The sequence below is a fragment of the Trichogramma pretiosum genome, unplaced genomic scaffold (genome assembly GCF_000599845.2).
Source record: "Trichogramma pretiosum strain Unisexual culture from Peru unplaced genomic scaffold, Tpre_2.0 scaffold23, whole genome shotgun sequence".
NCBI classification, from domain to species: domain Eukaryota; kingdom Metazoa; phylum Arthropoda; class Insecta; order Hymenoptera; family Trichogrammatidae; genus Trichogramma; species Trichogramma pretiosum.
In genome coordinates, this window is record NW_019641629.1 from 609,772 (window position 1) to 625,054 (window position 15,283).

Consider the following 15,283-nt stretch of genomic DNA (forward strand, 5'->3'; position numbering starts at 1 on the left):
AGAGAGAAATTTATAGTCTCTAGCGACTGTTAAGGCGATCCTCGGCCGATACATATAATAATCCGGAGTTGCAACTTATACTATAGCTGCATCGCATATATAGATATATAGGGAGGAAGGTACGCAGAGGAACCTCCGAAAAAGATTCCGAAAAATGCCCCAAGTTGCGTACTCCACGCGCGCGCAAATTATAGAGTATATATCATAGCTCGCTCTCAGCGCAGCACTGCTTAAGTCATAATAATCAAGTCTAACTCGGGCGCAGGAGAGAGAGAGAGAGTAAAGTAGAGAGCATATAGCTGCTGCTGCTGCAACGCGCAGAGAGGAGCAAACTTTTGCGCCGAAAATGTTTGCACGCACGTATACGCAAGCGTATAGTGGCAGCAGCAGCACATTGGGAGTTTCGGCTCGAAAGTTTTAAGAGAGCCGAACGAGCGAGAAATGCACGTGGCATATGCAAAGCACCTACACAGAAGCAGCAGCAGCAGCACATATACGAGGTGCTGCGCGCCGTAGAAGCAAAGCTGTTTGCTGCAAGGATAGAGAGAGAGAGAGAGAAAGAGAAGAGGTGGAGAGAGAGAGAGAGAGAGAAAAGGTGTACGGCGTATACACGAGAGCTCCAGCATGTATGTATACACACGCTACAGCATTCGAGGCGGCGGTGGCGAGAATGCCTCGACACACTCTTGTGTGCCTGCTGCAAAAGTTAGAGGCGAAAGCGAGAAAGAGGCACTTGTTTGCATTTGCAAATTGTATCCGATGTCATCCAAACCTCCGTGCGCAACGCCTCGTCGTCTTCGGATTGCACGCGATGAAAAGAGAGAGGGTGAGAGACAGAGAGAAAAAAGAGAGGCAAATAATCCCAGGCGCGCGTAGTTGTAGTGAGCGGTGCACTGCATTCAACGCTCGCGCGAGCGAGATGATACAAACGGCACTCGAGTCGCTTATGTTACATGCACGCAGGTATATACACGCTTCTGCAGGCTCGAGTAAGCGATTCTTTTTTTTTCCCCCGATCATCTTCAGCTCGCGAGCCGTTGAAAAAAAGAAAGAAACGAATGGCATTATAACGAGTAACGAATCGCGCGCGCCCCGAAATTACCGAAATCGTTGCCCCCCCCGACGAAAATAAGTTAAAGAAAAAGGCCGGGCCCGAGCAGCAGCAGCAGCAGCAGCAACGGTGACCACATTTTCGCGCGAGCACAATAAAAACCAGACGTTGTATGAGAATAAACGAGCTGCTGCTGCGCAGCGCAACCGGGCAGCGCAATAAACGGGTTAGTTAAAAAGTTCACCACCACTCCGGGTATAAGAGAGAGAGAAAATAATGTTTTTTGGCGAAAACTTTAATTTCTCCCCGGCCCTCTTTGCGCGCACTGCACGCGCATACTAATATTCGAATAAAGAGGAAAACATCGCGCGACTGTTACAAACGTTGCTTCCTCTTTGCGCCGTTGACTTTTGTAATTAAGCGCAAAAAAATGATAATAATAATAGCGAACGAAAAGAAAAGGAAAGTTATGACAATCGCTAATTTCACGATATACTTTCGATTGCTGTTTGTTTAACGCGAAACAGACTGCAAGCGCGTATCGATACAAAACAGTGTCGTTCCTAATTCTTTTTCATGCAAAGTCACGGTGCACCCAACGTTCACCTGTTAATATATACTTTCTATATAGCATAAGGTGTACAAGGAAAAAAACCAAGACTCACGAAAATTCAGCGATGTAGAACAACACTTTTTTGGATAAATGCTTAGGCAGGTTGAAGCAAAAAGGCGTGAGTATGTATGTGTGGCCATATGGGAAGAAAAGAAACGATTTCCGTTAGCTCAGAGAGAGAGAGAGAGAAAAATTTACATGGTATTGCCATGCGCGCGAAGCAACTCTTTCTCTCCATTATGTCGTCGTCGTCGTCGCACTCTGTATGTTAGTCCTTGCTACCATTTTTCGCGCTCGCTCGACTTTTCCCACTGTATATATCCACCCTCCCCCGCGCGCGCGCACACGCCTTCCGTAAGCCGTTATTTTCCGAATTATTTATGTGTTATATACCGCGCCCCGAGCCTCTGACTGCCTACACACAGATGCGCGCCCATGTATAGTGGAGTATCTTTTCGGTACTTCAGGACGCAAGGAACATATTTCTTTCTTCTTTCATTCTGCCTCTCTCTCTGCTATATAACTCTCGGTCTTGTTGTTTTGAATGAATGTTTTCCCTAGTTGTTGTTGTTGTTGTTGTTGTTGTTTGGCGTGCGCGCAGCGAGTTGCTGCCGTTGTTTCTACTACTGCTACTTTTCCCGCGACGAGCCCCAAAGATGTTTATTGGTGTTAGTAGTACTTTTTAACATGCGTTATAATTTCTCCGCGTGTCTCTCTGCGCGCGCGCGACTCGTATCAGCGCGACTTTTTGAAGTTATTAAATGCGGGGCGCGTATACGCACGCACTTTACTGACGCTAATTTATCGCCGGACTATTTATAATAAAAACTTTTTGCCCTCTCTCGCTGCTCTCTGTCCAGCGCGCGCGCGGGGTTAATTTCATAATAATGTCGTACAAGCGAACTTGGCGAGCTTCTATATATATGTGCTGCTGCGCAGCAGCGCACGAGCGAGAGGCAGAGAGCGAGGGAGAAAAAACTTTTTGCATAAATGAAAAATGAAATGGCTCGTTTCCACGTTTTTCATTCGGATTGTAATTCATTTCTCAAAACCCACGATTACAATTTTACCCGTAATCAACGATTCAAATATTTCCTCCGGCGTGCGCGCCGCCGCCGCCGCAGTGTCTCATTGCAGATGCTAAATTTACCGTCCACGCTCCAAGTGAGAGAGAGAGGAAAAAATGAAATAAAGTCAACGAACTTCCTATCAAGACCGTCTTTTTCTACCGTATTGTCTGACACCTAGCTCCACTTTTTTCATCCCCTTTTTGCACATAAATCGAGGCTGGACTATATACATAGCTCCTCGCTCTATCTCTATCTTTTCTATCTTCCTTTCTTCGTTGCCTCTTTCTCCTCCTCCTCCCTCTTTTTTTCCTCGCTTTATCTACTCTACCTCAATCTCCCTTTCTTTTCTCTCTCTCCCTCTGTCTCGATGCAAATCGACAATTCGTCCGTCGTCGTCGTCGTAGCTCCGAGATGAATCCGCGTCTTTTATTGCCATCGGCACTATACGAACCGTTTCTCTCTCTCTCTCTCTCTCTCTCTCTCTTGCTCTACAACTGCGACTCGAGTCTTTTCCCCTTGTTTTCCATCTCTGTCGGAGTAATTGCGTTTTCTGGGCATTATTTCCGATCAAATAATCCATAGTCCGACCGATTGTGTGTCCACTACACGGCGAGAGACGGAGAATGGCGAAAAAAAGGCATAAAACACGCCCGCTTGCATAATTAATTTCCTGGATGACCGATTATTTTTTTTTTTATTCAAGTTAAATTTCTTTAGACGCGTTGGGTTGACCCGTTTTTTGAAGTTTCACTTCTAACTGCCGATCTTAATCAGTTGTTTATTAATTTTTAAATAATTTAAAGATTTAATTGTATATTGTAAGATTACGATTTTTTGTAATTTAAAAGCAAGTAGTGGTGGAACGAAATAAACCTATTTTAAACGAGCCGCACTTCGATGATTTGACCGCTAGATGTCAGAAACGATTCCAAACACGAAATGATAAAGTTTTGCAGTTATGTATGAGAAATCAAAAAGGTAAGTTTTACCTTTAGTCACTTCGAAAAAAAGGTTATATAATTTAGAATAACAGTCACCGCTGTGACCAACGATAGCGAGAGATCATTTCACGGTGGGAAAAGTATCGAGAAGTCGACTTTTTCCTCCGATGGAAAATAAACTCAACTTCCGACAAATTGCTCGGTTTTACAACACTTCCTAATTTTGTGGCGACTTTTTTGACGTTTGACAAGCTCTCATCATCCGATCATCACCCGCGGTATTTATATACGCACGCGGATACACACACACATACCCACATGCAAGGGAACTCACTGGCTCTGGGATTCTGCTTGTAGCTCGTTGTATTTTTCTTCGTAACTCGAAACTCACCTGAAACACAAATGAAAAGTAAAGTCAGTGCGGTTCGGAATGTTATAGATATATAGGTATGGATTTTCCTCTTTTTTTTATTTTTCATGCGCAGTAAGTTTATTTGGATGGAAAACTTGGAGGAAAATTCGCAAACACTCTTCATACTTTTTCATCTATCCATCTGTAAATATTTTCAACGAGGCTTGTTTTTCTCTCTCTCTATCTCGAGTTAGTGCTTTTTGCGTCGGAGAGAGAGAGAGAGAGCACATACCAAATATTTACCCTTTTCCAGTGCGCTAACAATATATTAAAGTATATAGAAAACTCGCAGACACAACAAAAAGTAAGAAATAAAAGCTGCGCTGTAAAGCATGAATTCTCTCTCTCTCTCTCCCGAGTGCAACGCGAGAGTTGATCATAATCGTTAATCCGGTAATTAAGTAAGTGGTTTTATGGGTGATAAAATTTTGAATCGGGACTTCGAAGTTGTAAAAAAAAAAACACTCGCCATATCCCATTGGACAAATAAAAAAGCAAGTCAAGACGCGCTTTAATACGTTTATTGCATTACATCGAGAAATGCTCGGTGGCAATTTCGTTAAAGCAAATATGTTTTACGCGCACACGTACACACACGTCACACAACACTTCAAGCACTACACAAACTCGATAATTTGTAAGTATTAAATGCCGCGAGCTATTTATTTTAGAGTAATGAAAAGCTCGAAGAAACGTCAACTTGAGGTCGTGTGAACAGCTCTAGCTCCGGAGCTTGAGCGTGTGACGCGTGGCTTTTTGTCATTCTCAGTCGCGCGTCGACGACGACGACGACCTGACCCGGCGGCAGCGGCACCACCTCGCACCACCGCTAACAAGACCAGGCGTCACTCGACAAGTAAAAATAAGCAAATAACTAAAGTGTACATCCGGAGTTCCGTTTTAACACTTATACAGTATGACGGGGGCCGTGTGTAGCAGTGTGAGATTCGATGAGAGTTTTTTTTTCTCGTTCGTTCGTTCGTTCGAGGGGGGATACTCGATAACCAAATGAAAACAGTCGATGACAATTAAAAAACAAATGAGCGACTACGCAAACACCCACGCGACAAGTGCAGGAAGCGCAAATGGCTTTTTGTGTTCTTTTTAATGAACGATAAATACGCTCGTGCAAAATTCGAGCGGCAAATTTGCTCGTCGAAGATATACTTATTTATATGCAGTGGGTCAAAGATTTCGCAAAATAATTTTGCGCCGATCGCTCGATGAAATTTTAATTCCCATCACAAGTTGTACGGGCAATTGATTGAACAATCGTTTACATATTCTATTATCGCTCGCGCGAGTCGTGCGAATCCTTCGGAGTCGCGATGCAAAATGAATCGCCGAGCGAGGCATTCATTATGCATCACATGCACACACAATCGGCGATCCAGCGTGGCATATTTTCCTGCGCACTACTAGCTGTCTGTCGTATCGCAGCAATGGTCCATCGGCATATCGCACAAAAGGATAATACACATCCATCCATCCATCCATCCATCCACCCCGTGAACGCGCGCGGGTGAAACAGAACGAGAAAAAAAAGGGAAATAAAAGAAGCGCATAGAGAGATGAAAAGAAAAAGAAAAGTAGAGAAGGAAAAGTATGAAAAGAGCTTTACAGGCAGTATATGCGTTCGTAATACGGCTCTGGCTCATTGCCATTTACTGCTTAACCGACAACAATGCGCATTGATGTTTATTACCGCGGTGGCAGCGACGACGACGACGACGACGACGACGCCGGGTGCATATTACAAGGTCTTCATTAGCCTCGTGACATTGAAAAAAAGAAAGAAAGAAGGAAGCAAAAAAAAAAAACAAAGGTACAGCAGTGCCCATAGAGTACGGAGAGCTACTTTTTGGTCTCGTTGAGATGCAGCGACGGAAAAAGAGCCCCGTTATACATGCTATGTCGTCGTATAGCAGCACGATAATACGTTTTTGCGCGCGAATCCGTTCGTCGTCTCCTCGATATGCACTAGAATGTCGCGAGCGCACCACCACCATTATATACTACTACTACGCCAGACGGAGAACATTTCTGAAAAGAAGTAGGTAGCGCCCGGATAAGAAATGCACGGAAGGGGATGCAGGGTGTGTGTGTGTGTGTAATTCAAGAGGAAACGGTGATTAATAGCCGCTGCGAGCGGAATGAAGGATTTTGATAAACGATTCGAGTCGCTCGTGCGCATGATCCGTCCTAGTCGTCGTCGTTGGAGAGTTTTATACGTGTGCTATATACACTATATAACTATCTGGTATATATAGAGCCCCAGCCCAGAGCGCGGGTCAACTCACATATCGCAAGTTTCTCTCCTCGCCGCCGCCCGGTTAGTTGTGGAAACTCGCCTCGTCGGATACGAGCGACGAAAAGTTTAGACTAGTCTCCGCTTATATGTATGTATAATAACGTGTGAATACTTGGCTGCGCGTGCGAAGACGCGTGTCCGTATCTCCGTGTGTGTGTATTTCCTCGAGAGCTAAAAATATATATAATACCACCGCACCAAAGCCTCGAAGTCTCGATTAATCTTCACTAAGCTCCGCGGAATCCTTTATTATTACATATACGCGCGCGCATATAATTCCATAAAATTAATAAACTCGCGGAAGATTATTATACTGCGACGGAAGACAGGAATATGTGTGTGTGGCGCGCGCGCGGTGGAAAACCATAAACGTCGCAGCTAATTAGCCATCGCAGTAATCTTTAACATCTCGCGCGGCCATTTATCTTCTTCAAACTTTTTCGAAAAAACCTATATAGCGGCCCGCACGCAATAGCACACGCACACACGCCATTAGCATATTAGATTTGGACGTTAATGCGAAAGAAAACGAAAACATTGCGCTCGCGCGGCCAGAACGTGCGCGATTATTATTAATCTGTATATAAATGAAGCTCCAAAGCCACGACAATCTACTGCTTCCACGATATAATATAATGCGATACGTCGCTCGGAGTTTTTTTTCCCTTTTTTTCGATGTTTATAATATGACTTGATTATGTAGCGAGATACGAACTACTCGCGGTTCGAATTCTGCGCAATCAGCGAGTACACACACGTAGCTCGTGTGTGTATACTTGCATCGATGATTATAAAGACGGGGGGGACTGGAAATAGCAAATGAAGTATCTTGATGAACCCATCAATTAGTAATTAGTTGTATATACTCGATATATACTTTTGCGATAATTTGATTTAAAATAGTGACTCGCTGCCTGCACACTACCGTGTTTGCTAATGCAATCGTTCAAACGGTAAACTCGCAATTGCTGCACTTCGGCTGCTGCTGTGTGTGTGCTGAGAGGTGACACGCGCGGTGACTCGATATATTTCGAAGCAAAAATGGCTATGACATTTTCCGAAAGATTCAACGTCAACTTGGGAATTCTTCTATATACCACTGGCCATTTCTGTTTAATTATTTAATGCTCATTTAGAAGTTTTAATTTCATTAGATATTTCAAAGAATCATAGAAATATATATACGGTGGAAAAATTTTCAACCAGAGGTTGAAGGATATAAAAAAAAAGGCGCGAGAGAAGCCCGCGCTTTAAACAATAAGGTACGATTCAACAAAGGTAGAGTTTGCTTTGGCTACACTGAAAATTTAGCTGAAATAAAAATTACGCCGCCGCCGCAGCAGCAGCGGCAGCAACGTCGTCAAAAGAACTTTCAAACGAATTAAACATCATATTTGCTTCCCGAAAAATTGTTTTAATTAAATTTTTACGCCGACGAAATTTGCAAAACTTTTTTGGGTGTAGAATTTGCAAAAAATGAAATAAATTTTTAAAAATACGAGTACGCGCGTACAGAGCAAGCTCTCAATTATAGTTCTCTGCTTGTTCGAATCAAAACGCTGCGTCGTCGCGTATTCTTGCGAGTTCGAGGCGGCAGAGATGCGAAACTCGATGCGCGCAGTCACCAAAAGTACGTTTCATTAATTACAAGAGACACACACGACGCTGAGGAAGGAGAGAAATTTTGCGAACGGCATAAGAATACACTGAGAAAAAATTAGAAGAAGTTTGATAGAATATACAACAAAAATTACTATGTTAGACAGTGATACTCTAGATACCATTTAAATTGATAAATCGCCAATAGATGGCGAACGATGTATTTTTAGCAAAACTCGCTAGTGACAATATATCGTTGGGAATACATATAAGAATTTTTATCCGTCCTGTATGATGTATACTAAACCATTATAATTAATATTCCAGTCGTTGTTTTAAGCGTCGCCACGCGTTCATCGTAATTCAATACATCGTACAGTCAAGATCTTTTGAAATCAAAGGAGTCGGTTCGCGTCTATGTTCGCACGAAGCCGCAGAAATTACGACATCAAGTTTCGCTCGCTTATAATAAAGAACCTTCAATTTTTTATTTCTCTTCGAATTTTTAGCCCAAGAGTCGTGTCGACGCGTCGAAGCTATATAACATAGCCGACTCTAGCTCGACTCGCGAAGACTAAAGGAAAATTTCCCCGAGGCCCGAGAACCACCACCGACGCCGCCGCAGTAGCAGTGCAGCACGACGAAATTCGAGCGTCGTCGTCGTCGTCGTCGTCTTGACACTTTCTACGTTATATATACCTCTAGGTATAGTTATGCAGCTCGGTGGCGGCGGTGCGCGAGGTTATTTCTCGCCGCAGCGGCGTCTGCGGTTATAAAATGACGACGACGACGACGACGACGAGTTTTCGCGCGCCTTACGACCGTTCGAATTAGGATCATATGGATCCTTCCCCTACTTTGCTCTAACGCACACCTCCTCCTCCTCCCCTTATACCTCTCCTCGAATCTCTTTTCTCGGAGCTGCTCTCTGTAGCGGTTTTAATTTTTTTTTCTCTCCCTTTTTTGCGGTTATAAATCGAGACCCCGTAAGAGCTGTGACTTTGATAAAATGAAACAGTTGCGGAGTCGCGAACTACGTCGACGACGACGGGAAAAAGGTATAAGGTTCTATTTATTGTGCGCGCAGACGAAACTCGACCGATCGACAATCGGGCGCGCGCAAAATAGTCGACATGCATAATGCTGCTGCTGCTGGCTGCTGCATTTAAGGATCTCAAATTATCCATAATCAAGCAGTCAGTCTTCCAGCAAGGAAATTTCCGGTAAGTTCATCCTAGCGTGTACGCACGCGACGACGAAGACGACGAGAGATGAATTCCGTAGCGCAAAAAATTCAATCATCGCGCAGCAGCAGCTTTTTTCGTTTAATACTCGTTGCAACTAGAGACTCTCTCTCTCGCTTATACGACTAAACAGAGTACAGGGCGCGCGCACATTTGTACTCTTGGCATTATATTATAGGTATATGTATACACATGCACACAGGTATACGCTTATATGTAAGGAAACGTCGAGTCAGCTGGCGTAACTCTAAACTGCTGCTGTTGCTGCACGTTGCGGAAGCAGCAGCAACAGCAGACGAGAGAGAGAGAGAAAGACTTTTGAGCTTCGCGCTTCCATGCACCTAGTCGTGCTGTCGTCGTCGTCGTCTTCAGCGTCGTTGCCTAGAAATACACTTGCCGCCGCCGCTGCTGGGCTCGGAGCGCGAGAGGCATTCTCGCATTGTACTTGCGCAAATGTTCCCATCTCCCGAGCTCTGCTACTCGCTTCTCATTTTCTTTCCTCTGAACACACACACACACACACATGCCAACAGATACAGATACACGCACGCGTACTCAGCACCTTTATGCTCGAGACGATGATGATGATGAGAGCGCGTGAAGCAAAGAGAGGCTGCTCTCCGAGGCTTTGTGGTGCGGTATACGCGCAGCGCTGAAAGAAAAGGTTGCTGTTGCCACTCCGCACAAAAGCATTGGCATTGCGCACTTTTTGCCGCGCGCGCGCGCGCTTTTCATTAATAATAAACGCGCGAAATAACGTCGCAGGAATTTGGAAAATCCAAGTGCCGCAAATGATCGAGTGTAAATATACGAAAAGTATATGATGCTAGCAGCAGCAGGTTACAGTCGTAAAGAACAACTAACAAAAGCACCCAAGGCCTTAGCTGCTGCTGCTGCTGCGTCAAGTGAGAAAACAACACGCCACCGTCGTCGTACAGAAACGAGCTCCAGCTATATAGCTGCGTGGAAGAGGAAATAAAAAAAACATCATCTCGAACGCGAACAGGATGATTTTAGCCGGCTGTGCTGCTGCTGCTTTTTATGATGTCGACAATAGCGCGCGCGATATAAATTCGCCATTTACGAGCGCCCGCCGCGAGCTAGCTAGCTCTTTTGCGCGCGCGCGCGCCATAATGCGTTCTTTTTACGAGGAAAGGTAACAGTAAAATGATCTTTCTTTCTCGCTGGCTCGCTTTTGTGCGACTGATCGGAAAAGCGTGAAACCATTGCGACAATTAAGATGCCGGTATGTTTCTTCTTTTTCTCTTTTAACGACGAGCTATAGACTTCACCGATGTTCGACAGTTTTTGATTGCAAAGTTCGAGGATTTGATTTTTATTCTTTCACACTTTGACGCGCGACGAAAAAAAATAGAAATAAAATTAGCAACGACTCTTTGTCGAGTTCAATATGCGAAAATGAATAGAAACGAGTCAATTTTCTCTAGCCTATATATGTACGTGGGGTGGGTGAAAAACGGATTTTAATTAATTTCACCGCAGTCAAGCAGCAAAAGACTAGAAAAAAAGAAAAACCAAATTAGCTTTAATTCTTCTTCTTTGCAGCAGCAGCATCACCTCGTCGTCTCTTTCTCTACAGAACCGTGTCCTCTCTCGCCCGGCTCTTTTCTCTCTCTCACTCTATTGCTCCCTCTTTCTCGCTCTCCCTTTCATGACTCGACTTTCAGAGATTGAAGTAGATAAAGGAGCAAATCTCATTTCTTCAAAAACTCTTTTCCCTTTTTTTCCATCATCATCATCGTTACGCCTCCTTAATCTTAAGAGCTTCGCGAGCAAACGCGTTCAAAGAGAGAAAAAAAATTGGAAGATATTTTCATATAAAATCGCTGAGTAAATTGTTTACATATAGCACCTTGCTCGAGGACGCCGAAGCAAAAAAAAAAAACAAAAAAATTGTAGCGATATTTTCAGCGAATTAGTACGATTGTGAATTATATCAGGAAAAACATTTGTCAGTTTATTAGCGCCGAGTTATAACTCTAGTTATATAGCAACTAAAATTTCAATTCTAGACGGATGGATGGGGGGGCGATGCACAAGCTGTTGTGTTATTTTTTCACTAATTTCCACCCCAGCGCCGAAATACATAAGTAACGAAGCATCTAATTCATCTAACGCACGTATCATAATACAGAGCGAGAGAGAGAGAGAGAGAGGGAGAGAGAGTCGAAATTTCAAACGGAGAGAAAATTATTATCGCGCAGATAAAGCCGAGCCGCTTCGCGCGAGTATCTCAATTTAATTCATGCTCCATGCGCGCCGTGCGACACATCCTTCACACTTATCTCGTCGCAAGCGCTGTGTATGTGTGTATGTGTGTGTGTGTGTAGGGGGTGAATTAGTATTCAATCTCGATGTGTGTATGTAGCGCGCTTGCGACTGCCTGACAAACTGGTATCCCATTCAAATTAGGTCGTAATTCAGATACACGAATGCGTCACGCTATAACGCAACGTTATGTACAGTATATATGACAATCATTTGTTTAGCGTTAAAACAACGCGGATATATTTACAATAGCTTCGATATCGCGTCTGTATGCGGTTTTTTTCGGAAAAAAGAATCGATTTCGCGCCATCTGCAAACGATGTGTGAATACACACAGAGCTCCGAGTCATGGAATTATTAATCCAACATCTTGACTTTTCCTACCCCACCACCGAGCGAATCACGCAGCAGACAGACACGCGAGGCCCCCATAAATCAAAAAAACACAAAATTTCGAACATAGATCAAATCGCGATGTTTTCTCATAATACGAAATATGAAGAATTGTGTTTTTCTCCCGAGTAGACTAAACTGTCGCAAGAGCTCTGCCCATGTGATACTTTTAGCTTATGTATTTTGAAGAATCCAATTAAGAAATCGATCAAAAATAAAAATGATTAATATAAATTCTCGTTTGTATATACGACTGCATCATATTACGACGCTAATTGGCATATAATTCGTTTTTAATCGTGGAATTCACACCGGGCCTAATAACGATTTGGGTAAATAAATCGCCACTTTTAATCAACATCGACGATCAAACAATTTTTTTTTTAAAACTCGAGAGACGAAATATACGCGTCGAAAGATTTATGCGATGATAAAAATTGTAATGAATCACACGGATATATATTTTATTAGCGGCATTTCGCTTCATTATCATAGATTGTTCTATCTGATGCTTTTCAGCTCGAGCGGCAGCAGCAGCAGCAGCAGCCGGGCTATTGTTGCCAAACTAACTCTCCTAAATACGTAAGTCTGGGCCGTTCTTTGTTTCAAACTCGTCTACACAATAAACGCGGTATAATCAAGAATTCATCGGTTTCATAGCTTTACACACACACACCAAGGGACACAATGGCATTTCTTTCTTTTATAGATCCAGACAGCTAGATGAGAGAGTGACTTTTTCGAGGCAAAGGACGGTCTGTATGGTATATATGTTTTACGACAAAAGTAGAGAGAAGTTATAAACGTCGTCGAAACGAAAATGCGAAAACGTATACAGAGAACCAAACGGGCAATCAAAGTCACGCACACACACAGGGTATATAACTGAAAAACACACGTACCTTTGATATAGTGTCCTGAAGCGATTTCGAAGCCATGATGTTAATGCTGTTCCTCGGGTTAGCAGCGTTGTTTCTTAGTTGACATCGATGACCATTCTACAACACAACCGAAACACAGGCGAACATTAGCAACGATGCCATATCAACAATTTTACATTAATTCTCTTTGTATGAAAGATATTATAGTCGACACCGGTCGTTCGTTTTTTAACGTACACATAAGTTGGGAAGAATATTTTTTTTGTTAGAAATATTTTTCACTTTATAAAAGGTAAAAAGTTTGGTGCTCGCCACGACGAGAGCCGTGGCAAATGTGCGCGACGCACGTTAGCGAAAAGTTTTCAAGTAGTCAAGAAGGGTAAGAGGAAAGACAAAGCTGCGCCACTGGTAGCGCAATAAATCACGCGCGCTCAAATGTTCATTTGCGATTTGCTTACTACATTCCGTGTATAAAAACGCGAATTTGAATAATTCATCATTTATCACGGAGCTTTTAGAAATCGATCCGGAATTAGCAATTAAGAGAGGCAATATTTCGTGTCAACCCGTCACAGACGGAGAGCTCGAGTATGCGCGACACATAAGTTAGCCGTAAAATAAGTGACAATAGATCGGCGGCGGGCTCGAAGGCTCGAATAAAGGTGTAGAGTGGAAGAGAACGAAGATTCGAATCGCGACGCGACTTTTTCGAGCAATTTAATTTTTCGATGTTTCGCCAAAAGGACCACTCTTGTGTGCTGTATGCCTCAAATTCCTCGGATGACTTGACAAGAAATATCTCACGAATCATCTCTTTCTCTGCGCGCGACTAAGGCTTCGCGACTCTAATTATCACCGAGCACACGAGATTCACGACGCGGTTTCTCACGTCAGCGCCAAATAAAAATGCTTTCGTTCGTTCGGAACAATTCGACGGAACGGTATGTTTTTATTTCACGGCTAATACATTTGTATTATTATTGGTCTCGGTGATGTTCAAACGCGTCGCTCGATAATCACTCGACGAGTAGTAAAAAAAAAAAAAAAGGAAGGGAAAAAAATCCCTAAACAACGAGATACAAATGCGACTTTGATCTCGAGGCACGAATCACTCACATTTTTTTTGGCGATTATTTAGCAACGACGAAGATCAAAAACTTTTGTTGCACTCAAAAACAGAAAAAAACGTGTAATACTGCACAATTAACTCTATATCACACAATCGTAGAAACGCTCTCTGTAGAGCAGAGGAGGGCGAACTGCACACTGAACTTGTATATTAAAACAAAACTTGAATCAAAAACTCAATGTTGCACTGTTGCTCGGGCGCATTCACTATACATGTATTAAATTCGCACACGGCGGCGCACCGAAATTCTCTCGTTGTGTATATTATACGCTGCCGTTCGAGGCCGGGGCCACTTCTCACACGCACGCACGCAACGATCACCGAAGTTCACTCTCCTCCATTCTACGAGCGACTGACTGAAATGTGCCGTTCGTTTCTCGCTCGACTCATCCTACTCCCAAGCCTATAAGGCGGCCGCTACAACACGGCATACACGTCCGCTCTCGCTACCATTCAATTCCTTTTCTTCTTAAACCTTCGCAGACTAGAGACCCATTCTCTCTCTCTCTCTCTCTCTCTTCGCTTTCGATCCCCCCACTCTCCCACGCACCACAACAGCAGCAGCAGCAGCAGCATCCCCGTAGTGTATACTATATAGGTTCGAGGCTAGCACGCACGGCGCGTCAGAAATATCTCACTCGCCGGCGCGCGTATTTTGCGCTTGCATAACGCTACACTTTGCATGCATGTTTATACGTGCTCCTCGCGCATACTACGTGCTTCTATGTTTAAGGTGCTGCTATATAACCCCCCTAGTCTCTTTCTCTTTCAACTATGCTGTTCCAAAGCCGAAATTATATACGTATATTACCATTCGGATGCATAATATATGGGCATTTTGCTCGCTCGTTAAAATGAGCCATATAGAAAAGCGCAGCTGCACTGCCGCAACAATTAATGGCTCTTTGTTTACACGCGTAAATATCAATCTCATTAGGCGAGTGCAGTCTTTTAAAAGTGATGAAATCTTTATTGCTGCGTCGCGCTAAACTTTTTCTATTTTCATCGGAATTTAGCAATGATTTGCTTTGCAAAATTCATCACTTTTACACATTTTTAACGTACAATTTTACTGTGGATTTATATCAATAAAATTTTATGTAAAATCTGACTTGCTCTAAAATTATATAAGATAAATAAACTCCAAATATTTTTTGTTCTGAAATGAATACATGTTGCAAATGCTTCATAATTTGTTGTACTCCGGAGTCTTTACGAATATAAAGATTTTAATTCTTTAAAAAAGTGATTGCTCCGTTTTTATTTCGGAGTCGCGTTTTCTCGATTTTCTCTTACCTGGAAACTCCAATTTTGAAATCTTCAGTAGTATAGTGTATTTTGTCTTTATTG

General features: G+C 43.1%; 1 protein-coding gene across 4 annotated transcripts in view; it reads right to left on the bottom strand.

Moving 5' to 3' along the window:
- LOC106654839 (insulin-like growth factor-binding protein complex acid labile subunit) overlaps positions 1-15,283 on the bottom strand; it is a 272,241-nt gene that overhangs the window by 30,605 nt on the left and 226,353 nt on the right. For 3 of the 4 annotated variants that reach the window (XM_014374911.2, XM_014374912.2, XM_014374914.1), the window contains exon 2: positions 12,826-12,921. In XM_014374911.2, coding sequence (XP_014230397.1) covers positions 12,826-12,921 — 96 coding nt within the window. Of the gene's footprint in view, positions 1-12,825; positions 12,922-13,920; positions 14,076-15,283 lie in introns of those variants that run through there. The other variant, XM_014374913.2, reaches the window with a different exon arrangement.